General features: G+C 50.7%; 1 protein-coding gene across 3 annotated transcripts in view; it reads right to left on the minus strand.

Annotated features, from left to right (window-relative positions):
* Window positions 1-23,116: 23,116 nt before the first annotated feature.
* Window positions 23,117-25,703, minus strand: part of Ube3c (ubiquitin protein ligase E3C) — a 104,441-nt gene continuing 101,854 nt past the window's right edge. For 2 of the 3 annotated variants that reach the window (XM_045160374.1, XM_045160375.1), the window contains one exon: window positions 23,117-24,475. In XM_045160374.1, the coding sequence (XP_045016309.1) occupies window positions 24,305-24,475 (171 nt within the window). In that variant the 3' untranslated portion in view covers window positions 23,117-24,304. The remainder of the gene's footprint in view (window positions 24,476-25,703) is intronic. The other variant, XR_006639314.1, reaches the window with a different exon arrangement.

Raw genomic sequence — 25,703 nt, forward strand, 5'->3', positions numbered from 1 at the left:
TCTCTGCTGGGGACTTGGGTTACAGGCATGCCCCAGCCTCATCTAGTATTTATGTGGGTGCTGGGGACTTGGATTACAGGCATGCTCCAGGCTCATATAGTATTTATGTGGGCGCTGGGGACCCTAACAATGGTCCTCACATTGTGCAGTAAGCACTTTATCCACTGAGCCATCTCCCTGCCTCCGAGAATTTTTTTCTAGATAGGGTCTCACTCTAGCCCAGACTAACCTGGCACTCATTCTGTAATACCAGGCAGGCCTTGAACTCACAGCCATCTGCCTACCTCTGCCTTAAAAAAAAAAATTATTTGAGAACGACAGACACAGAGAGAAAGAGGCAGATATTGAGACAGAAAGAATGGGTGCGCCAGGGCCTCCAGCCACTGCAAACAAACTCCAGACATGTGCGCCCCCTTGTGCATCTGGCTAATGTGGGTCCTGGGGAATCCAGCCTTGAACCGGGGTCCTTAGGCTTCACAGGCAAGTGCTTAACCACTAAACCATCTCTCCAGCCCTACCTCTGCCTTTTAAGTGCTGGGATTAAAGGTGTGTGCACCATGCCAGGTATGTATGTATGTATATATATATATGTATATATATATATATATATATATGTATGTATGTATGTATATGTATATGTATATGTATATATATATGTATATGTATATGTATGTATATGTATATGTATATATATTTGCTTCATATTTTCCATTGGCTGGTGGAACCCACACAGAGAAGCTGACTGTAACTGAAACAGCATCTTAGGTTACCAGAAAGACCAGAATCCCCACGACCCGTCCCTGCTCACAGACTCCAAGCTTTCATGCCATGGGAATAACAGCAGCTCTGGGGAGGAAGGGGAACTGCCGAGAAGGGAGCTCAGAGCTGGGCAGTCAGGGGCGACAGGTGACCTGCACCCCGCACATGCAGCATGGCTGTGCATGGCCGGCCAGCCACGGCCGTGCCGTGGGTCTCTATGACAACAGCCCTACGTCCGTCGGGGGAGGGTGCTGTCAGCAGCCCTAGCCGAGCCCACCTGATGCAGCACCCTTGCTCAGGTGTCCCCTGGAGGGACCACACAGGAGGAAGTCACCTCTGCGTTAAGAGCTCCACCCCAGCAACAGGGACCTGCAGGTCCCGACTCTTGGGTCCTCCTCCCTCCAAGGGACACCCAGCTCCAGCAGGGCACCTCCATGCCACCTGGCTTGGCTGAGGTGGGGCCGGTGAGCCTGGCATGGGTGCGGGGTGGGTGAGTCAGGCAGGCACGCTGTGGTGCCATCTGGGCGTTTTGGATTCCCTGAGGACAGTTGGGGCCTGGCCAGCTAGTCAGCTCTGCTCATCTGCCCTCACTGGGAAAGCGGTCCCTGCCTAAGGGGTGGGGGAGGAGCTATTGCTGCGACACCCACAGCCACCCCAGAGCTCTGGGCTCTCTGACTGTCCTTGTGCATTTCTCCCTCAGCCCATGCCAGGAACACAAACCCGACGCTGCAGGCGTCCATGCTTCCTCCCTGACCCTCACTGGCTCCCGAGGTGACTGCAAGGTCACCTTCTCACCACCTTTTTTCTGCCTTAAGGTGCCAGTCCCTTTGTGCTCACCAGAAGGTTTGCAGATCCCCTTCCCTCTATAGGCTCGTTCACCAAAGGCTCACTGGCCGTGGCCTCCCTGGTGGCATCCTCCACTCGCTGAGGAGGCTGAGCTCAGCACTTGTGCTCAGTAAATATTTACTGAATGATGCACACAGACAGCCGGCGTAAACAGTTGGTGCATACTGTTTACGTGTCTGCAGGGCCCATGGTCTGTGACCCGGTCAAGATTAGAGAGCTGAGCCTCCTAAGGAGGAGGGTGGAGGCACTGGGCCAGGAGGAGGCAGTCTCTGCTCGGCGGGCACAGCGCGGTGCAGTACCCAGCCACCACGGGGAGTGTGGCACCTACTGGTACTGCGAAGCTCAGGAGCCCCTGTTCCGTGTTCTCAGCACTAGCCATGTTCTCAAAGCAGGGGCTTGCTTACAGTGCCAGGGGTGGCCTCCAGGGAGATGGGAATTTGGGGTAAAATGTCCTGGATGAGAGGGTGGCCTCTATGGACTGTGGAAGGGGCAGAGGGTGGGAGAGAGGGAGAAGAGTGTACAGAGAGGGAGCTATGTGGTCACCCAGTGAGAGTTTTGGGGGGCAGGTGCTGGGTTGAAGGAGGAAGGAAGGCTACTTCCCAGGGCCCCAAAGAGCCAGTACCCTGACTTTGGTTCCCTGGTAGTACTTACGCCTCCAGAATGGGTGGGGGGAGAGGGAGCATCTTCTGCTTGAGAAGTGATCCAAGTTGTGGTTGGTCCTCGTGAAAATTCTCCCCAGTTGCCCTAAACCCTCCCTCAAGGGGACCCGGATGGAGAACACCAATTCACCACAGCATGAAGCCCAGTGGCTGGCCATGCATCCTTAGGAATCCTGTTGCCTCTAGCTAACGCCAATGTGCTGTGCCACCCAGGACCGAAGACCACGCTTTCCCTGCCCGCCTGCCTGCCTGCTTTGGCTCATGCTTGCCATGAGCGCCCTAAGCTTGATGTTGGGGATTCACACTCTTAAGTTCTGCAAGTCTCCTTCCCCTTTCGGAAGGACTCCGGGCATAACTGCAGGAGCCAGGGCATGCTGCGCCCAACAGCAGCATCTCGTCTCCCTGGCTGAGGTGTCAGCTCGTTCTAGGAGTGACCTGTACTCCTCTCCCCGAGCCCCCCGTGGAACTGAGTCCCCGGAACAGGAAGCCCACGTGCTATTCTGCCCCCTCAATCCTGGCCTGGGGACAGTCTTTTCTCACTTCCTTGCCTGGTGTGGAGATTCCCACCGCAGCCAGCCCTAGCATGCTACCGAAGGAGGGACTCTGGAGACTTAGGACTGGAGGTAGATCGGGCTCACCTGCCATCTCTACCAGCTGCCAAGGAAGTGGAGGGTCAGGACAACCCCAGGACAGTCACCAGCCCTCATGCTGAGCTCAAGTGCCCTGTGTGTCTTCTGGAACTGGAGGAAGAGGAGACTGTCTCTGAGACGCTTGGCTGTCTCTCCCATTCCAGCTGCGTCCAGCTGGCTCAGCGAGACAGACTGCTGTCCTTCCCACGCCGCCCAACTGCCCGCTGATGACCACACTGAGGAGCAGACAAGGCTCAGCAATAGCAGCAGCAACTGCAGAGCCTCCGCAGGGCCAGCAAGGACTGAGGGTCACCCCACGCCCTTTCTTTTACACCTTGAATCCTCATTAAGGGTTTCTTTACCCAAAGGAAAAGTAATAGTTTTGGTGGTTTTTTTGTTTTGTTTTTCAAGGTAGGGTCTCACTGTAGCCCAGGCTGACCTGAATTCACTATGTAATCTCAGAGTGACCTCGAACTCATGGCGATCCTCCTACCTCTGTCTCCTGAGTGCTGGGATTAAAGCCGTGCACCACCATGCCGGCTGGTGTTTTTTTTTTTTTTTTTTTTTTTTTGAAGTAGGCTCTCATTCTAGCCCAGGTTTACCTGGAAGTCACTGTGTACTGTTAAGCTGGCCTCCAGCTCAGTGATCCTCTTGATTCATAAGAGTGCTGGGAATAAAAATGTGCACCACCATGCCCAGCAATAATTTTTATTTTATTTGTTTTTAAACCATTTATTTATTTATTTATGAGAGAGAGAGGATGGGTGTGCCAGGGCCTCCAGCCACTACAAACAAACTCCAGATGCACGCGCCCCCTTGTGCAGCTGGCTTACATGAGTCCTGGGGAATTGAACTGGGGTCCTTTGGCTTTGCAGGAAAGCACCAATAATTTTTATTTATTTTTTTGTTCATTTTTATTTATCTATTTGAGAGAGACAGACACAGAGAGAAAGGCATATAGAGAGAGAAAGAAAGAGAGAGAGAGAGAATGGGCATTCCAGTGCCTCCAGCCACTGCAAAGGAACTCCAGATGCATGCGTCCCCTTGTGCATCTGGCTAACGTGGGTCCTGGGGAATCGAGCCTCGAAATGGAGTCCTTAGGCTTCATAGGCAAGTGCTTAACCACTAAGCCATCTCTCCAGCCCTTTTTCTTGTTTTGTTTTTATTTATTTATTTAGGTTTTTCAAGGTAGGGTTTCACTCTAGCCCAGCTGACCTGGAATTCACTATGAAGTCTCAGGGTGGCCTCGAACTCACAGCGATCCTCCTACCTCTGCCTCCCGAGTGCTGGGATTAAAGGCATGTGCCACCACGCCTGGCTCAATTTTTAAAAAGAATCTCCCTCCTAAAATTTGGAGACCGGTGTGGTGGTGCTCACCTGCAATCCCACCAGCTGTAGGGCAGAGAGGGGGACTGTCACAAGTTCTAGGCCTGCCTAATCTAGTTAGCAAACCCCAGGCCAACAAGGGCTACACAGTAAGACTATCTCAAATCAATCAGGCAATGGACTTCGTGGGTCCATTGGATGGACACACACACACACACTTTGGCAACGAGCACATTTATTTTGGTGACATGTTTCTCATTTTTTGTTTGTTTTTTCAAGGTAAAGTCTCATTCTAAAGAGTGAGGCCTACCTACTTAGAAACAACACCAAAAATTTCCTCGTGAGTCACGAGCTGCCAGCAGCTAGTTAGGGGACAGCAGGGATCTTTCCAGGGCTGGCAGCAGACACTTGTCTTGACCACCAGATGGCGTGCTCCAGATAGCTCAGAAAGCCTCTGGGTGCCCCCAGCTTCCACACCAGTACAGGCGGGAAGGTGAGGCAAGCTCTCAGGGTTCAGTGGAAACTGGGCCCGCCAGTGAGCTTGGTTAGCAAAGGCTTTCTTCATCAAGCAAATCCATCAGTTATTAAATAGTTATTGGTACGATTCCAGGTGCTGGGAACTCAACAATTTACTGATTCTCACCCTAAGGAAATTTATACTTTCCCAGGTATGTCCCACCTTTTGACATTGCAACATTACATCATTTACGTTGTCATCTACAGAGTTCACAGCTGACAACTGTGCAACTGAGTTACAACACACACACACACACACACACAGACACACACACACACACACACACAGACACACACACACACACACACACATCTGGAGAGATGGCTCAGCAGTTAAGACTCTCGCCTGCAAAGCCTAACAATCTGGGTTTTTTATTCCCCAGTACCCACCTAAGTCAGATGCACGAAGTGGCATATGTATCTGGCGTTTGCTTATAGTGGCTAGCGGCTATGGCATGCCCATACTCTACCTCTTTGCTTGCAAATAAATAAATATTTTAAAAAACACAAAAATTAAGTTTCCAATTGTGTGTTGGGCTGATTCATAGCTATCCTTGGCCAAATGGGGCCCATGGACTACTAGATTAGATATGCTGCTAGTGGAAAGAGGAAGGAAATAATGGGTGAAATGCTTAACATATCAGACAGGAATTAGTCTTACAAAGATGAAAATGATGGAATGCGGACCCATGGAATACAGAAAAGTTTCTCTTTTAAGATTTTATTTTATTTTTATTTTTAAAATTTATTTATTTATTTATTTATTTGAGAGCGACAGACACAGAGAGAAAGACAGATAGAGGGAGAGAGAGAATGGGCGCACCAGGGCTTCCAGCCTCTGCAAACGAACTCCAGACGTGTGCGCCCCCTTGTGCATCTGGCTAACGTGGGACCTGGGAAACCGAGCCTCGAACCGGGGTCCTTAGGCTTCACAGGCAAGCACTTAACCGCTAAGCCATCTCTCCAGCCCAAGATTTTATTTTTATTTATTTATTTATGAGAGACGGAGAAAGAGAGACAGAGAGAGAGAATGGGTGTGCCAGGGCCTCTAGCCACTGAAAATGAACTACAGATGCATGTGTCACCATGTGCACCTGGCTTACGTGGGACCTGGAGACGCGAGCCTGGGTCCTTAGTCTTCACAGACAAGTGCCTTAACTGTTAAGTCATTCCTCCAGCTCTTTTCTTTTCTTTTTGAGGCAGGGGTCTCACTCTAGCCCAGGCCTCAAACTCACAGGGATCTTCCTACCTGTCTCTTGAGACCCTACGTTGAAAAACAAAAACACAAGTTTGAGCCGAGGTGGAGGGGTGAAGTGAGGCATGCTAGGTGCCATCACACTGGCCCTTTGCCTTCAGTGGGACAGAGTGGCGGCAGGGAAAGCAGGTGCTCCGATGTTGGCTGTGAGGTGATAACCCAGGGTCTGGGAACTGGCAGAAGGGATGTCTCAAATCCTGTCACTCACGGCACTGTGAAATGCCTAGGCTGCTGAAGCACACCTTTGGGTGTCGGAGGGCATTTCCAAAACCCACTGGATGGGAGGGCTCGGACCTATGAACGGGTGAATTGGACGGCCTCATGACACAAAGAATGGCTGAGAGTGGCAAAAAGAGAGCAGGTGGCCTGCCTGGCCCAAGGAAGTCGGTCACTGGGGTGGCCTTGGGACAGCTGTCCCTTCCTGCTTCCCAGGAAATGAACAGTACTCCTCTGCTTTGAGGCCCATCATGACATCCTGCCCATGAACATGCCAGGGGGGTAGAGTTAGGGTGACTGGACCCCTGAAGGTAAACAAAGCCAGGGAAGTCTGCACTTCCTAGAAATTAAAGATGATCTGTCTTCTTATCTCTTGCCTAGTTCCCTAGACCTGTTTTACTACAAATAACCAGGACCCTCCTGGGTTGGAGGCCTTTCACAGGATTTACACATTGTGGTTGGTCAAGTTCAGTTCCTGGAACTTGGTGCCAGGGCTAACCTCTTCCTGAGACACTTGTAGCCCTAAGCAACCAGCTGTCCCTGTGGTTTGCCTGAGCTGGAAGACAGCCCACCACTATAAGGTCATAAACATCTTTGCAAGGAGAGGTGTGGTGGTTTGATTCAGGTGTCCTCCATAAACTTAGGTGTTCTGAATGCTAGGTTCCCAGCTGATGGCAATTTGAAATGAAAGCCTCCTGAAGGTGGTGTATTGTTGGAGACAGGCTTGTGGGTGTTATAGCCAGTTTCCCCATGCCAGTGTTTGGCACACTCTCCTGTTGCTATGGTCCACCTTATGTTATCATCCAAGGGGTGAGTTTTTCCTCGTTGGGCCCAGCTGGGAGGGCCTCTAGCCCTTACTCTCCACATGGGCTCCTTTACCCCCCCCCCCCAGCTTCCCACATGGCAGGAACTCCTTGATCTTTCTTTTCTCTTTATGGCTTTTTTGAGGCTCTCCATGTGGGATCTCTAGCCACATGGGTGTCCTTGGCTCTGTACTTCTCTCAATAAGTATTACAATTTGAGCCAGGCGTGGTGGCACATGCCTTTAATCCCAGCACTCGGGCGGCAGAGGTAGGAGGATCACCATGAGTTCGAGGTCACCCTGAGCTAGAGTGAGACCCTACCTCAAAAAACAACAACAAAAATAAATAATAATTTAAATTTTTATTTTTATTTATTTACTTGAGAGTGACAGAGAGAGAAAGAGGCAGATAAAGGGCACACCAGGGTTTCTAGTCACTGCAAACAAACTTCAGATGCATGTGCCCCCTTGTGCATCTGGCTTCCATGGGTCCTGAGGAATCAAGCCTTGAACCAGAGTCCTTAGGCTTCACAGGCAAGCACTTAACTGCTAAGCCATCTCTCCAGCCCAAATATAATAATTTAATAATTATCATCCTTCTGTCTTTTTTTGTTTATTTTGTTTTGTTTCCCAAGGTAGGGTCTCACTCTAACTCAGGCTGACCCTGGAATTCAGTCTCAGGCTGGCCTTGAACAGCAATCCTCCTACCTCTGCTTTCCAATGCTGAGATTAAACCATGTGCCACCATGCCACTTTCAACATAGCTTTTATTTATTTATTTATTTTTCTTCTAGGTAGGGTCTCACTCTAGCCCAGGATGACCTAAAAGTCACTAGTCTCAGGGTGATCCTCCTACCTCTGCCTCCCAAATGCTGGGATTAAAGGTGTGCACCACCACACCCGGCTGTCCTTTTTTTAATTTTTTTTTGTTTATTTTTATTTATTTATTTGAGAGCAACAGAGAGAAAGAGGCAGGTAGAGAGAGAGAATGAGCGCACCAGGGCCTCCAGCAACTGCAAACAAACTCCAGATGTGTGTGCCCCCTTGCGCATCTGGCTAATGTGGGTCCTGGGGAATCGAGCCTCGAACTGGGGTCCTTAGACTTCACAGGCAAGCGCTTAACCCCTAAGCCATTTCTCCAGCCCCATGTCTTCTTTTTTTTTTTATTCAATTCTTTTTTATTTCTATTTAAAAAAACACCACAAAATAAAGAAATGACCAATCAACATATATCTTAAAGTCCATCTAAGAGTCTCAGTATCCACAGCCAGGACGGCTGAGGCCTCTTTTATTGCTCAGTTTGCAGTTCATTTAAGGAGAATTGGAGATGGCTCTGGCTCTTAAAATCAAACTTGCTGTGCCAAATCCAGGACCCTGAATTTATCCAAATTGTAGAAACATGCTTTTACCACCTGTCCACCAAAACGCCTCCCGCTCAGATCAGCAGCAGCTTTAACTGCTGACTCAGCACGCTCAAATTCTAAAAATATAGGTACTGTTTCATTATCAGGGGCGCCAGGAATTTCAAATATCACACATTTTCCAACTTTACGGTATTTTTCACACTCCTCCTTTGTTTCCACTTCCAAGTCTTCATCTACCTCTCCGGCACCAACCTTAGCAGGACCACTTTCGTGGGACGCTTCGGTATTTCAGTTAATGGAGTTGAACCAATTTTTTAAAAAATATTTTTATTTATTTATTTGAGAGTCAGAGAGGAGGGGGTCAGAGGCAGACAGAGAGAGAGAGAGAGAGAGAGAGAGAGAGAGAGAGAGAGGGAGGGAGGGAGAGAAAGGGGGGAAGAGAGAGAGAATGGACACGCCAGGGCCTCCAGCCCCTGCAGACGAGCTCCAGAGGCATGTGCCACCATGTGCATCTGGTTTACGTGGGTCCTGGGGAGTGGAGCCTCGGGCCCGAGTCCTTGGCTTCACAGTGCTTAAGCGCTGAGCCGTCCCTGCAGCCAAGCGCCCACGTTTAGTGCAGCCTTCAGTGTGGAGTCGCCGGTCTCCACTCCAGGCCATCGTACAGGGGCGTTTTCCTTTTCTGTTTAATGCGGGCCTCCCGAGCCCACTCTGCCCACGGGGCATGGGGGCACACCATGCGGGAGCCTGCCCACTGCCCGCTCGATGCTTTTTAAACTTTTATTTTATTTATTTGAGCGAGAGAGAGAGAGCGAGCGGGTGGGCCAGGGCCTTCAGCAATTGCAAATAAACTCCAGACGCCTCCCCAAGTGCTGGGATTAAAGGTGGGAGCCACCTCGCCTAAAGTGGGCGTGGGGTGAGGTCTCACCATGTTGTCCAGGCTGGCCTCAAACTTTTGACTTCTATAATGTCAGCCTTCCCAATAGTTGTACCAGCACACCTAGCTCAGAAAGATCTACTTGTTTTCCAAAAATCCACCTGAGAAGGGTTCAGAGTTGAGGATTCTCTCTCTCTCTCTTTTTTTTTCTTTTTGGTTTTCGAAGCAGGGTCTCACTCTAGCTCAGGCTGACCTGGAATTCCCTATGTAGTCTCCTCCCTCTGCCTCCCAAGTGAGTGCTGGGATCGAAGGCGGGTGCCTCCCTGCCCGGCCGGGACTCTCGTAAACTCAGTAGCTCCAGTGTGGAAGACACTATCTGCTGGTCTCCATCTCTGACTTCAGGCTGCGTAGGCAACAGCAGGAAACTGGAGAAAGTTGCCAGATCCAAGGGACCAGGAGTCATCTGCATCAGTCTTCAGACGACATGGAAGGCCACCTACACAGTAACTTAAGTGCATGTGGGCTAATGATGCCACCTAAGGGACACCCACACCCTGAGCCCAGGAACCTGTGAATGCGGCTTTGTTTGGTAGGGTTCTTGCAGACATAGTTAAACTGAGGATCCTGAGATGAGGTCATCCAGGCTTCCTGCGGGAGGGGAGGCTCCTTCCAGCAGACAACTGCTCTAGGGGAGGTGGGGCAGGCACAGTGCTGGTCCACCCAGCGCTTGGGGAGGAGGAGGGGCTGAGGAGAGCCCCACCCCAACACACAAACCCACCCGGAGCTGACAGAAGCCAGGGAGGCAGGGCTAGGACGAAGGAGTCAGCACCCTGCTCCTGCTGTCTGGACCTTATTGCCCTCGGCACTCCCAGCACCCGCCCGGTAACCACCCCACAGTCCCTGCTCCCACCGTCATGGACTTCATGAACATGACCCGTCCCACAGGCTCGTGTCCAATGACCTGTGCTTCACTGGTGGGCTTTTTCTTTTTGAGACTCAGAAGGTGGGCCTATCTGTTAGGAAGGTGGCTAGGGGCATGCCTTTGAGATGAGTGTGGGCCAAGCAAGCCGCCATGGGCTGGGCCCTCGGAAGTACCAAAGAGCTCCTCCCTCCCTCCTGTCAGATACTCCGTCCTACTGTCGCCCAGCACTGCAGCTCGGCGGGCTGGCACAGCTACTGTCGCCCAGCACTGCAGCGCGGCGGGCTGGCACGGCTACTGTCGCCCAGCACTGCAGCGCGGCGGGCTGGCACGGCTACTGTCGCCCAGCACTGCGGCTCGGCGGGCTGGCACGGCTACTGTCGCCCAGCACTGCCGCTCGGCGGGCTGGCACGGCTACTGTCGCCCAGCACTGCCGCTCGGCGGGCTGGCACGGCTACTGTCGCCCAGCACTGCGGCGCGGCGGGCTGGCACGGCTACTGTCGCCCCGCACTGCGGCTCGGCGGGCTGGCACGGCTACTGTCGCCCCGCACTGCGGCTCGGCGGGCAGGCACGGCTACTGTCGCCCAGCACTGCGGCGCGGCGGGCTGGCACGGCTACTGTCGCCCAGCACTGCGGCGCGGCGGGCTGGCACGGCTACTGTCGCCCCGCACTGCGGCTCGGCGGGCAGGCACGGCGACTGTCGCCCAGCACTGCAGCGCGGCGGGCTGGCACGGCTACTGTCGCCCAGCACTGCGGCGCGGCGGGCTGGCACGGCTACTGTCGCCCAGCACTGCCGCTCGGCGGGCTGGCACGGCTACTGTCGCCCAGCACTGCCGCTCGGCGGGCTGGCACGGCTACTGTCGCCCAGCACTGCGGCGCGGCGGGCTGGCACGGCTACTGTCGCCCAGCACTGCGGCTCGGCGGGCTGGCACGGCTACTGTCGCCCCGCACTGCGGCTCGGCGGGCTGGCACGGCTACTGTCGCCCAGCACTGCGGCGCGGCGGGCTGGCACGGCTACTGTCGCCCAGCACTGCGGCTCGGCGGGCAGGCACGGCTACTGTCGCCCCGCACTGCGGCTCGGCGGGCTGGCACGGCTACTGTCGCCCAGCACTGCGGCGCGGCGGGCTGGCACGGCTACTGTCGCCCAGCACTGCGGCTCGGCGGGCTGGCACGGCTACTGTCGCCCCGCACTGCGGCGCGGCGGGCTGGCACGGCTACTGTCGCCCAGCACTGCCGCTCGGCGGGCTGGCACGGCTACTGTCGCCCAGCACTGCGGCGCGGCGGGCTGGCACGGCTACTGTCGCCCAGCACTGCGGCTCGGCGGGCTGGCACGGCTACTGTCGCCCAGCACTGCAGCGCGGCGGGCTGGCACGGCTACTGTCGCCCAGCACTGCGGCGCGGCGGGCTGGCACGGCTACTGTCGCCCAGCACTGCGGCGCGGCGGGCTGGCACGGCTACTGTCGCCCAGCACTGCGGCTCGGCGGGCTGGCACGGCTACTGTCGCCCCGCACTGCGGCTCGGCGGGCAGGCACGGCTACTGTCGCCCAGCACTGCGGCGCGGCGGGCTGGCACGGCTACTGTCGCCCAGCACTGCGGCGCGGCGGGCTGGCACGGCTACTGTCGCCCCGCACTGCGGCTCGGCGGGCAGGCACGGCTACTGTCGCCCAGCACTGCAGCGCGGCGGGCTGGCACGGCTACTGTCGCCCAGCACTGCGGCGCGGCGGGCTGGCACGGCTACTGTCGCCCAGCACTGCCGCTCGGCGGGCTGGCACGGCTACTGTCGCCCAGCACTGCGGCTCGGCGGGCAGGCACGGCTACTGTCGCCCAGCACTGCAGCGCGGCGGGCTGGCACGGCTACTGTCGCCCAGCACTGCCGCTCGGCGGGCTGGCACGGCTACTGTCGCCCAGCACTGCCGCTCGGCGGGCAGGCACGGCTACTGTCGCCCAGCACTGCGGCGCGGCGGGCTGGCACGGCTACTGTCGCCCAGCACTGCCGCTCGGCGGGCTGGCACGGCTACTGTCGCCCAGCACTGCAGCTCGGCGGGCTGGCACGGCTACTGTCGCCCAGCACTGCAGCGCGGCGGGCTGGCACGGCTACTGTCGCCCAGCACTGCGGCGCGGCGGGCTGGCACGGCTACTGTCGCCCAGCACTGCGGCTCGGCGGGCTGGCACGGCTACTGTCGCCCAGCACTGCAGCTCGGCGGGCTGGCACAGCTAGGTCTCATTTGGCCTTTTTGGTTTTTTTTTGTAACTTTTCGAGGCAGGGACTCACTCTAGCCCAGGCTGACCTGGAACTCACTATGTAGTCTCAGGGTGGCCTCGAACTCACGGCGATCCACCCACCTCTGCCTCCTGGGTGCTGGGATTTAAGGTGTGCACCACCACACACCTGGCTCATTAGTCCATTTTTTAAAAACTGTATTTTTTAGTAATTTATTTACCTTCGGGTGTGGGGGGGAGAAGATGGAAAGACAAAGACTATGGGTACACCAGGGCCTTTTGCCACTGCACACTCCAGACGCATGCACCACTTTGTGCATCTGGCTTTACACTGGGGAATCAAACCCAAGTGGGCCGGCTTTGCAACCAAGCACCTTTAACCGCTGAGACATTTCCTCAACCCATTCCTTTATTCAAGGTAGGGTCTCGCTGTAGCCCAGGCTGACCTGGAATTCACTATGTAGTCTCAGGCTGGCCTCAAACTCACTGAGATCCTCCATCAGCCTCCTGAGTGCTGGCATTGAAGGCGTGCACCACCATGCCTGACTTTTTAAATTTTATTCATTTATTTATTTTGGCTTTTTGAAGTAGGGTTTCACTCTAGCTGACCTGGAATTCAATATGTAGTCTCAGGGTGACCTCAAACTCACAACGATCCTCCTACCTCTGTCTCCCAAGTGCTGGGACTAAAGGCGTGCGCCACCACTTCTGGGTTGTCCCAGTGTGGAGCCTGGCGTTCGCATCAACAGTGCGGCCTCTGCCTGCAGCCCTGACCGCGCAGCGCCCAGTGCAGCACTTGCACTGCTGAAAATGCCGGAAGGGCCCCACTGAGGGCCGGGGAGATGCCCAGCACTTAGCGGCACGTACCCGCAAAGCTTCATCACCTGCGCTCAATTCCCAGCAGCCATGTAAAGCTGGCATGTGTCTGGCACTGACTTGCAGACATACAAATACAAATAAAAAATAATGTGTTTAAAAAAGTTAAAATCAAGCTAGGTGTGGTGGCACATACTTTGAATTCCAGCATTTTAGAGGTAGGAGGATCAACTTGACTTTGAGGCCAACCAGAGGCTACATACAGAGTTCAAGTCAGCCTAGATTCAAGTGAGATTCTATCTAGAAAAAACAAACTGAGGCTGGAGACAAGGCTCAGCAATTAAGGTGCTTGCTTGCAAATCCTGACTGTCCAGTTCCGATTACCTAGAACCCTTGTGAAGTTAGATGCACAACGTGGTGCATATGTGTGGAGTTTGCTTGCAGCAGCAGGAGGCCCTGGAGTACCCATTCTCTCTCTCTCCTTCTCTCTCAAATAAAGATATTTAAAAAAGAAAAAAAGGACCGGAGAGATGGCTTAGCAGTTAAAGCACTTGCCTGCAAAGCCAAAGAACCCAGGCTCAATTTCCCAGTACCCCCGTAAGGCAGATGTACAAGGTGGTGCATGTGTCTGGAGTTTGTTTGCAGTAGCTGGAGGACTTGGCATGCCTATTCTCTCTCATTCTTTGCCTTTTTCCCTGTCTCTCTCAAATAAATAAAAACAAAAAAATTTAAAAAAACAAGCAGGGCGTGTTGGTGTATGCCTTTAACCCCCGCACTTGGGAGGCAGAGGTAGGAGGATCTATATGAGTTCGAGGACAGCCTGGGATTACAGAGTGAATTCTAGGTCAGCCTGGGCTAGAGTGAGACTCTACCTTGAAATATCCCCCACCTCAAAAAAGAAAAAAAAAAAAAAAGAAAGAAGAAAAAGAGGGGGCTGGAGAAATGGCTTAGCAGTTAAGCGCTTGCCTGTGAAGCCTAAGGACCCCTGTTTGAGGCTTGATTCCCCAGGACCCACATAAGCCAGATGTACAAGGTGGTGCACGTATCTGGAGTTTGTTGCAGTGGCTGGAGGCCCTGATGTACCCATTCTCTCTCTCTCTGCCTCTTTCTCTGTTTGTCTGTTGCTCTCAAATAAGTTGCTGAAATTAAACAAAAAAAAAGTTTAAAAAAAAAAAAAAAGAAGGGAAAGAAACAATCACAGGGATTGACTTCATTACCCGAGTCAATACTGGAGCAATCGGCATGTAAAATTCAAAGTTTCAGAAAGACTACAGTGACATATGATCACTTTACCTGGCAAGTGACAGGACTTTTGTTCTTGTTCTGCAAGCCAGCGCCTTTGACTGCTGAGCCATCTCTCCTGGGCTAGAGTGAGACTTGGTCTCAACAAAGCAAAACTAAATAAAAACCCTTGGGTTTGTCTCCCCCCCCCACCGAAGTAGGGTCTCACTCTAACACAGGCTGACCTAGAATTCACTATGTAGCCTCAGAGTGGCCTCGAACGTGTGCGGTCCTCCTACCTGCCTCCTGAGTGCTGGGATTAAAGGCGTGTACCACCACGCCCGGTGAGTTTGCCCATTTTTTAATATATGTATATATATTTTATTTTGATTTATTTGACAGAGAGAAAGAGGGAGAGAGAGAATGGGCATGCCAGGGCCTCCAGCCATTGTAGATGAACTCCAGACACGTGTGCCCCTTGGATATCTGGCTAACATGGGTCCTGGGGAATCGAACCTGGTCCTTTGGCTTTGCGGGCAAACGGCTTACCCGCTAAGCCATCCCTCCAGCCTGTGTTTGCCCATTTTTGTTTGCCAATCTGGAGAGGGAGGGAGTGGAGCAAGCAGGAGAGGCAGGAGGCGGTGGAGCCCTTAGTCAGCGCGAGGCCGTGCGAGGTGAGGAGGCGCTGCGGCTGGAGCACACACAGGGAGGCGCATCCACGAGGAGCGCGGCGTCACCGCCGACCAGAGCAGGGGTGATCCTCACGGGCGTTGCCTCCCACACCATCGGGAAGAGGCGTGCTCCGGGAAGCGTGGAGCTCAGCAGTCCGCGCCACGCCCACGGTCGTCCCTTCAAGAACAAAACGTTTAGCCAGCCTGAGCTAGGGTGAGACCCTACCTTGAAAAAAAAAAAAGAACAAAATGCTGGCTGGGCGATGGCACAGTGGTTAAAGGCACTTGTTTGCAAAGCCTGTGGCTGGGGTTTGAATCCCCCGGACACACACGAAGCCAGAGCCAACGTGTCTAAAGAACAAAGCGTTGCTTGTGGAGACGGCCAAGTGGGTAAAGTGGTCAGCAAGGAAGCTGAGGTCTGGGTCCCCGTGACCCACAAGTATCTGCAAACTGTAGTGGGCACCAGTAATCCCAGTGCAACTACGGCGACATGGGAAGTCACGGGCTAGAAGTTCACGGGCTCACTGGCAAGCGTAAACACGGGGGAAACAAGCAACCCTGCCTGCAGACAGGGTGAGGACCAACACCTGACGCTGTCCTCTGACCTGGGCACAGGACACCCCTCCGTCATGGGCTACCCCAGGCACCTGGGAAGCTGAGACAGGCAGAGGATGGTGATTGGGGGCCAGCCTGGGTTACACAGCAAGTCCCAGTTTCAAACCTGGAAGGGCTGGGAGTGTGCCCAGTGGTAGAAGTCGTGCAAGCTCCGCCCTCAGCACTGTAAGAAAGCAGTGACAAGCTGGAGGGGGGAGAATGCCCACCAAAGGGCAGCAGCTGGCTCCTGTGACTGCCCGGGGAGGGGCAGGGGGACCCTGCCTCAAGGGACAGTGCTTTCACTGGTGAGGACAGCTGGGGCCTTGAGAGACGTGACCTCAGTGACCAGTGCTGTCAGCCCTGAGCAGACAAGTGGAAACAAGCTCTGCCGCAGGAGGGATGCGCTGGTGAAGGTGTGTTCACTTTCCACTGGCCAGCAACAAGCTGCAATCCGAGGGCTACAGTGTCTGCATCACAGCAGGTATCCGGAACAGAGGACAGGCAAGGCTCAGAGAAGTAGCACTACAATGAGGCAAACATCTTGGTAGATTCAAAACCAGTCACCTTGGGCTAGAGAGATGGCCTAGTGCTTAGGGTGCTCGCCAACAAAGCCAAAGGACCCAGGGTTGTTTGATCCCCAGTACACGTGTAGACAGATGCCTGCACAAGGTGGCGCATGTGTCTGGAGTTCATTTGCAGTGGATAGGGGGCCTGGTGTGCCCATTCTCCCTATTTGCCTCTTTCTCTCTCAAATAATAAAAAAATTTTTTAATTAATTAATTAATTTATTTATTTGAGAGCGACGGACACAGAGGGAAAGACAGATAGAGGGAGAGAGAGAGAATGGGCGCGCCAGGGCTTCCAGCCTCTGCAAACGAACTCCAGACGCGTGCGCCCCCTCGTGCCTCTGGCTAACGTGGGACCTGGGGAACCGAGCCTCGAACCGGGGTCCTTAGGCTTCATAGGCAAGCGCTTAACTGCTAAGCCATTTCTCCAGCCCTCAAATAATAAAATATTTTAATATTCATTTTAGCCGGGCATGGTGGCGCACGCCTTTAATCCCAGCACTCAGGAGGCAGAGGTAGGGGGATCGTCGTGAGTTCAAAGGCCACCCTGAGATTGCATAGTGAATTCCAGGTCAGCATGGGCTTGAGTAAGACCCCCACCTCAACCCCCCCAAAAAAATTCATTTTATTTTACTTTTTAAAAGGATTTTTAAAATGTGTATAGACAGAGAGAGGGAGAGAGAATGGGCATGCTAGGGCTTCTTGTCACTGCAAAGGAACCACAGATGTATGCAACACTTTGTCTACTGGACTTCATGGGGAACTGAGAAATTGAACCTGGGCCATCAGGCTTTGCAAGCAAGGGCCTTAAACTGTTTTGCAAGCCCCATTTTACTTCATTTTTGGGAAACAGTCTCATGTAGCCCCAGGCTGACTTCTATTTCATCATGTAGCTGAGCATGACCCTGAACTTCGGATCACAGGTACACGCCGCCGTGCCTGCAGTTATGCAGTACTGGGGTTTGGATGCAGGCCTCCTGCGTGCTAAACAGCACTCTTCCCTCACTGAGGCCGGAAATGGGCTTCGGGACATCTAGAATCCTTTCAAAAAGATTTTTGCTTCTTTCTTTTTTTTTTCCAAATTTTTTTTTTATTAACTACCATGATTATAAAAAATGTCCCATGGTAATACCCTCCCTCCCCTCACTTTCCCCTTTGAAACTCCATTCTCCATCATACCCCCTCCCCTTCTCAATCAGTCTCTCTCTTATTTTGATGTCATGATCTTTTCCTCCTATTATTTTTTTTTTTTTGCTTTTTTAAATCTTTTCACAATTTTTATTAACATTTTCCATGATTATAAAAATTATCCCATGGTAACCCACCCTCCCCCCACACACTCTTATTTTCTTTTTAAGAGACAATTCAGTTTTTTATTTGAGGGAGAGAGAGAAAATGGATGTACCAAGGCCTCTAGCCACTACAAACTCGATACATGAGCCACTTTGTGCATCTGGCTTATGTGAGTACTGGGGAATTGAACCTGGGGCTTTGCAGGTAAGTGCCTTAACAGCTAAACCATTTCTCCAACCCCCATGTTTTTGAGAGGGTCTGGCCTTGAACTCTTTATCCTTGCCCATCTGTTCCTCAAGTACTGGGACTCTATGGGCCTCTGCCACCATACCTAGCTTGCAGAAAGTTTTCAGTTTACTTTGCCTAGACCCACCAGAGGAATCACTCCTCATATCAAATACATTCTTAACCTAATGGATTTCTTCAGTAAGATTTGGAAGTAAGGACAGGCATGGCGGCACACACCTTTAATCCCAGCACTTGGGAGGCAGAGGTAGGAGAACTGCTGTGAGTTCAAGGCCACCATGTGATTATATACAGATTTCAGGTCAGCCTGGGTTAGAGTGAAACCCTACCTCAAGAAACCAAAATAAACAATTAAAAGAGTTTGTTTGCTGTAGAGGCCCTGATGTGTCTATTTTCTCCCCCTTCTCTCTCTATATATAATTTGCCTCTCTCAAATAAATAGTCAAACATTTACATCAATGCACATTTAAAATGTTTACACAAATACATACTTAGCTGGATGTGGTGGCAGGCCCATAATCTCAGCTCTTAGGAGGCTTGGAGTAGGCGGATCACCATGAGCTCTAGGTCAGCAAGGCTAAATTGAGACTCTGCCTCAAACACCAAAACAACAATAATAAAAGAAACTGTGTGGGGGCTGCAGAGATGGTATAGCAGTTAAGGTGCTTGCCTGTGAAATCTAAGCACCCTGGTCGATTCCCCAGCACTTGGGAGGCAGAGTTAGGAGGATCACCATGAGTTCGAGGCCACCCTGAGACAATATAGTAAATTCCAGGTCAGCTTGGGCTACAGGGAGACCCTACCTTGAAAAACAAAGTCAACAAAAAAAGAGAAAGCAATATCCAGCTGTGTGTTGTCTACAAGAAATTTGCTGCACTGGTAAAGACATGCCTAGACTGAAAAGTGGAAAGATGGAAAAAGACATTCCAGGCCAGGTGTGATGGCACACACTTTTAATCCCAGCACTTGGGAGGCAAAAGTAGAACTTCTATGAGTTCGAGGCCATCCTGAGACTGCATAGTGAATTCCAGGTCAGCCTGGGCTACAGCAAGACCCTACTTCGAAAAACAAAAACCAAACAAACAACAACAAAATCCCAACAAATGTGATCCACTGTACAGAGGAGCAGCTGTACTCCTATCTGGAAAGACCACTGTATACTATAAAGGAAACGACCCACAAAGAAGTAACATAAATACACCGAATGTTAGTGAACACGGGACATAAAGGGACAGATAGGTCCAAACAGTAATAGTGGATGGCCTTAATATTTTACTCTTAGTAAGTCATGCAGACAAAACAAATGCAAATTTAGCCAGGTGTGGTGGCTTACACCATTAAGGCTGAGGTAGGAGGATTATCATTTTAAGGGCTGGGCTTCGTGGTTAATTCTAGGTTAGCATGGGCTAGAGTGAGACCCTGCCTTAAAACAAACATCCCCCCACCAAAAAAAAAAAAAAAAAAAAATCAGCAAACTTTGAAGTGTAATACAGATCAAGTGATTCTAACAGATAGCTGCAGAATATTTTATCCAACATCTGTGGGATACACATTCTTCCTAGAGCCCATTGAACTTTCTTAAAAATACAGCACATCTTATTGTCATAAAAAAAGTCATAGCCAAGTATGGTGGTGCATATCTTTAAGGACAGCACTTGGGAGGCAGAGGTAGGAGGATTGCTGTGAGTTCAAGGCCAGTTTGGAACTACAGAGTTCCAGGTCAGCTTGGACTAGAGTAAGACCCTACTTCCAAAAAACAAAAGCAACAAAAAAGTCATAGCAAACATAAAAATACTGAAATAGGGGCTTGTGGCAGACAGCTTCCGGTTCGCTGAGATGGACTTCCAGACCAGCACAGTTATGGAGGAAGGGTCAGTTATGGAAGCTTACAGATCAAGTTCCACAATGGCAGAAGCTGGCCTGCCTTCACAGGGCCAAACACACAAAGAGAAGCACAAGCCAGAAGTCACACAGCACAGCACACTTCAGGAACTCCAGCTAGGCACACTTCACGTGTCTTTAGAGTGGAATTTCAAACCCACCACTGCTCCTTAGGATCCGCCCAGTGACACTTCCTCCAGCCAGGTGGCTGCAGGTCCAGACTACAAGCTAATAAAACACTGAATATATTAGGAGCATCTATTCAAACTGCCACAGGGCTGGAGAGATGGCTCAGCAGTTAGGGCGCTTGCCTGCAAAGCTTAACAATCCAGGTTTGATTCCCTATAAAGCCAGATGAACAAAATGCCAGATTCATCTGAAGTTTACAGTAGTTGGAGGTCCTGACATGCCCACTGTCTTTCTCCGTCTCTCTGCTTGCAAATAAAAAAATATTTAAATGAGTTTGTATTCATAGTACATTAGAAGTCAGCAGCGGCACACTACATAAACACATGGAGAGTGAAAGCTTTCCTTTTTTAAAATTAGTTAATTTATTAGAGGGGGCAAGGGAGAGTGGGTGCACCATGGCTTCCAGTCACTGCAAACTCCAGACGCATGTGCCATCTTGTGCATCTGGTTTCTGTGGGCTCTGGGGAATTGAACTTGGGTTCTTAGGCTTCGCAGGTAAGTGCCTTACATGCTGAACCATCTCTCCAGTCCCCCCCCTTTTTTTTTTTTACTTTTTAAGGTTTTTTATTTTATTTATTTGAGAGTGACAGACAGACACAGAAAGAGGGAGACAAACTAGTCTCATCCTTCTACTTTGATGTCCCTTTTTTTTAAATGGGGGGGCGGGGTGGAAGCCTCTCTATCATCCATGACGACAGTTGATGGCCCCAATACCATGCAGGTCTTGGGCAGATTAACGGGAGCTGTGGTGAGGCCACAAATGCAAAGCCACTTCAAGTCCAGAATGTGGTGTTCCAACCATTCGTCCCCTCTCACATTATCTTGGGCAGTCTTGGAGGGTATACTACAGACGTCACAACTGGTGCTGAGTACCCGACTGTAACTTCTCAGCAGTGATTACATATATACATACAAATATATATGTATATGTGTGTGTGTGTGTGTATATATATACATATATATATAATTTTTTTTTTTTTTTCCCTGAGGTAGGGTCTTACTCTGGTCTCGTGGTGGCCTCGAACTCATAGCGATCCTCTTACCTCTGCCTCCCGAATGCTGGGATTAAAGGCATGCACCATGCCCAGTGTTGTAAGTTTTTAGCTATTGCCATTTGCAAAAAGAAGCTTCCTTGACCACAGGTGACAGCAACACTAATTTATGGGCATAAATACAAACATTTAAATGGCAATCTGATAGGCATGATGTATTCATTTAGCCAAACAGCAGTAGCTTCACCTCTAGGGCCATGACCTTCCCAGCCATAGGATTTTGACCAGGTCATAAGTACTAGGCATGACCTTCCTCCTATGGACTAGACCTCAAATACAATCAGACGGCAGCTGGTTACCCTGTAATTTATGCCACCACTGTACCAGTGGTGTATCTTGTCTAGCTGCTCCTTGCTGACTAAGATTATTGACGACTTCTACCCAAGCAGCCTACACAGCACCATGACTGGTAGCCAGCAGGAAGGAGCTTTCAGCTCAGTTCCAACTTAAATTCTCAGTGTCCTGTAACTGAAGCATTTGGTGTCTTCAGCAGTCTTCATCTGGTTCTGGTGGGTAACAAAGAGCACTGGTTAATATCCAATATAGTTTGTGGGGCATCAGGAGCCCCCTTGACCAACAATTTCTGGGAGGTATCTCAACCCTGACACTGGAATTTTCCTGTAACAATATGACTTCTAGGAGCAGAAAATATACCCTCCACAGGGTACTACTGCCCAACTGAACCTGGATCCCTAAGCTTTGCAGGCCAGTGCCTCAACTGCTAAGCCATCTCTCCAAACTCTTTAAAATTTTAAAAAATAGCCAGGGTCTCTAGCCACTGCAACCATTTCAGATGTATGGATTACCATGCACATCTGCCTTATTTATGTAGGTTCTGGGGAATTGAACCTGGGTCCTTAGGCTTCCCAGGCAAGTGCCTTAACTGCTAAGCCATCTTTCCTGGCCTTGACCCCACCTTTATTTTTGTGACTTTTCGAGATAGAGTCTTACTCTAGTCCAGGCTGACCTGGAATTCACTATATGGTCTCAGGGTTGCCTTAAACTCACAGCAATCCTCCTACCTCTGCCTCTGCAGGGATTAAAGATGTGCACCACCATGCCTAGCTCCCAAACTCTTCCTCCAGCCACTGCAAATGAACTCCAAACATGTGTGACCACTTGTGCATCTGGCTTATGTGGGACCTGGGGAATGGAACTGGGGTCCTTTGGATTTGCTAGCAAATGCCTTAACTGCTAAGCCATCTCTCTAGCCCTCAAACTCTTTTTGGTTCATGCTGTTTTCAGGAAGTTTCCGGAAGGACTAACTGCTACAGCCCATCTTATGCCCCAAACCATGAACACCCTTGGGCTTGATGGCAGCATGGTAGGGAACACAGCTCACACTGGCTGTGCCTGCTTTGTGACAGCACAAAGCACCTGTGTGGCCAGTGGAGAGCCCACAGGCCTCAAAGCAAAGCTCTCTGGGCAAGGAACAACTTGCAAAACACACAGGTACTAACTGGCCACTGAGGCTGAGATGATGGCTCAACAGTTAAAGATACTTGCTTGCAAACGTGAGAGCCTGAGTTCAATTCCCAAGCCAGCCATATAAGCAGATGAAAACGGTGGCCTAAGTGTTGGTGTTTGTAGTGGCAAGAGAGCCTGGTATGCACATACACACACGTAGGGTATATACCCACACCCACACAAATTAGCTACCAATCCAACATTTGGGTCCTAGCATAGTCACCAAAAGTAAGCAAAACAGGACAGACAGAAAAATGCACCCAGAACAACAAAGGAGGATCTTCCCTTAGAAAGACATCTTCACGTAACCTTATGGACAACACGTCAATGGCACCTCAGATTAGGATGTGCTTGTGGCGTATTCCAGGCATAACACTGGGACACAGACTGCACAGCTGTGCTGTGCACTGTGCACCTGTGGTGTGACTTGTACATGTGGCCTCACCATAGAATACAACTGTCACTCGGGACAGGACTCCAACACGAACTTGGGGAAAAGATTTTAATGTAAGTATTTATCCATTAGAATGTACAAATAAATAAATAAGCTCAAAAGAGCTGACAGAAAAATACACAATTAAGTGTAACTGCCAATTTATCTTTAGTCTCTATACTCCATTCCCAAAATACTAATAAAATACAGGACTTAATAAGATGCAGAACATTCAACATAAACAACCTAAGAAATAAAATCAGAGACAAATGCTATTTCTTCCTGGATATCAAGACTACAAATAGCATTTAAACACTTAATTTATTATTCAAATTAAGAAATTATACATTTTGTTTTGATAATGGTCATTGTCTTAAAAGTGTCATTCAGCTTTCCCACATTTAAAAGTATATTGCTAATTCTGGTCACCTAACCATGACAGCAGAGTCTCCAGCCACAGACACTGGACGTGGCACAAGTAGAGTCTGGAGTCCTCACCAGCTCCACACAGGCCGGTCCTCACCACAGCTGCCCTCCGACGTTCTCGGCTTCCTGTTTGCAGAGGCTGAGGTCACCCAGCAACGAGTCTGGCCCTGATAAAGTGCCTAAGTGAGACTCGCCCAATGCTCTTCCCCTCTGGACATACACCAGGGAAGCCCATGTTCGTGTCAAAGCAGCAGTAGGAAGCAGAGGTGCTGAGGCCCTCCAAGATGCCCAGGATGATGGACAGTGCAGCTGGGCCCAGAGGGCACGTGGGTCATGGAGAGAAGCAGCCGGTCACTTTGGTTCAAATGACTTTAATAGGAGCCACAGGGCTCATGTTCCCCAGTCGCCCTCACTGGAGGTGACACATGCCTTGGGGACTGCAGGGACCCTCCTCCTCCCTGAAAGCGCTCCAGGCACCACGCAGACACAGAAAGAGCATGAGTGAAGTGGCCACTTCACACCCACAGTTGTGTTTAAGCCTCATGACGCCGTCAGGTCAGTGGATTCTCCACACAAGCATGCGAGTCCCACCCAGTGAATGGCTTAAAAAGCACAAATGAGATAATACTATCTATCTGCTTTCCAAACTTAACCACTTTGGGAAAAGGCAGCAGGAAAGAAAATGCCTTTAGTTGTAACACTCAGGCTTGTAAACAACCAACCACACGAGAAGCAGTGGCCCCGGAGCGCTGTCTCAGCCCCTGCCCCTTTCCAGTAGATGCGGGCACCGACCCAGGAGGGCGTCTAACAGGATCAGCAAGGCCAAAGCTTCATCTTTGGTTAATCTCACTGAGTTGCCACTAGTCTAAAAACTGTGTTCTCTTCTTGGCAAAATCACTAAGCCAGCCACATGTCCATCTAATAAGTGACCATGCCATAATAAAATCATCTAAAAAACCAGGAAGGGAGGAATGGCAGGAAGAAGGCCTGGGCGCTCTTGTGGGTCTGGCAGGTGCTGGCTGCTGTGGTCAGATCCAGCTCCAGCTGGCTCGGCTCGGCTCGGCTCAGCTCAGTTCAAAGCCAGCAGCACACTCGATGGCATAGAGCAGCTTGCTTCGCAGCAGGGCCTCATCATAAAACTCAGGGAGCTTCAGCAGGTTCATGCAGGTGCTGGCTGTGGGGAGCCGCTCGAGGTCAGAGCCCCCATTGTGGATGCAGAACGCAGGGTACAGCTCCTGGAAGACAGGGCACGGGATGCGGACACATGAGGCCTTGCCATGGACTGAGGACTGCTAGATCTCACTCTACCAGTGAGGTACAGTGGCTCCTGCACCCACTTTCCCAAATAACACTTTTGCTTTTCTTCTGTACTACAGAGGACTGATCTCCATGTTGTATTTGCTCACATCAAAATGTACTAGACAAGGTGGACATGGTGGTGTACACCACTAATCAGGGCACTCAGAGGTCAAGGCCCTTGGAGGCTGAGGTAGAAGGGTTACGATTTTGAGTCCAGCTTGGGCCCTATATGTAGCAAGATCCCATGTCTAGGGAAAAAAAAAAAAAAAAAAAAAAAAGTGGATGGAGCCAGGCAGGGTAGCCAGCCTGGCTGAGAATAAGACCTTACTTCAAAGGTGAAAAAAATGAAGTTCTCTATTGAAATCTAAGTCAAAGGCACAATTATTTTTGCGTAATCAAATACAGTACAATGGGCATTCGTGTTAATTCACAGAGAAATCATCAATTACTGTGTGGCCCAATGGTAATGGAGAGAGAGAAAGAGAGATAGGTGTTTCATAGCACTTTAATGATTTTTTTTGGTCTGTAGCAACATACATTTATTACACTTTAATTAGCTTAAGCAGATGCTATTCTTCTCAGATAGTTTGGCACTGAGGCAGGCATTCCATGGATTCCAGACTGAGAAGCCACAAGGTCAAGATGGTTCTCTCAACCTGATGTCTAGCATAGAAGCTGCATCAACTCCGTATGATGGAGACCTTTTTATTCTGGGCACAGGGTCTTAGTATATACAGTCCAGGCTGTCCTGATCTTCCTGCCTCAGCTTCCTATGTGCTGGCATTGTAGGCACATCTTTATCTTACGACATGCATTGAGCCTTGGAACGTTCCTTCTAACACTTCTTGTTTGTCTCATTTTTGAGTTCTCTATGATTCTTGACATCACTTTTATTCTCGATCTTGGCAAGTATAGCCAGTTGTGAGGCTTGGTGTGGTTACTTTTCTCTTCTACTGACTTAGAAGGTCTACATGAGTAATTCTACTAGTTTCTCCAGAAGTGATTATTTGTTAATAGGTTTCATACGTGTTTTCATTCATTGGTCCTAAAACCCAGCAGAGTGGACAAGTGAATTTACGGTCATTTTGTGGCTCCTTTCCCTTCCTCTGGCTGTCACATCATTGGCTCCTTTGGCACTAAGAGGCCAGAGGCTGATGCTGAGTG

Source organism: Jaculus jaculus, chromosome 10 (assembly GCF_020740685.1).
Source record: "Jaculus jaculus isolate mJacJac1 chromosome 10, mJacJac1.mat.Y.cur, whole genome shotgun sequence".
In the NCBI taxonomy this organism is placed as follows: Eukaryota; Metazoa; Chordata; class Mammalia; order Rodentia; family Dipodidae; genus Jaculus; species Jaculus jaculus.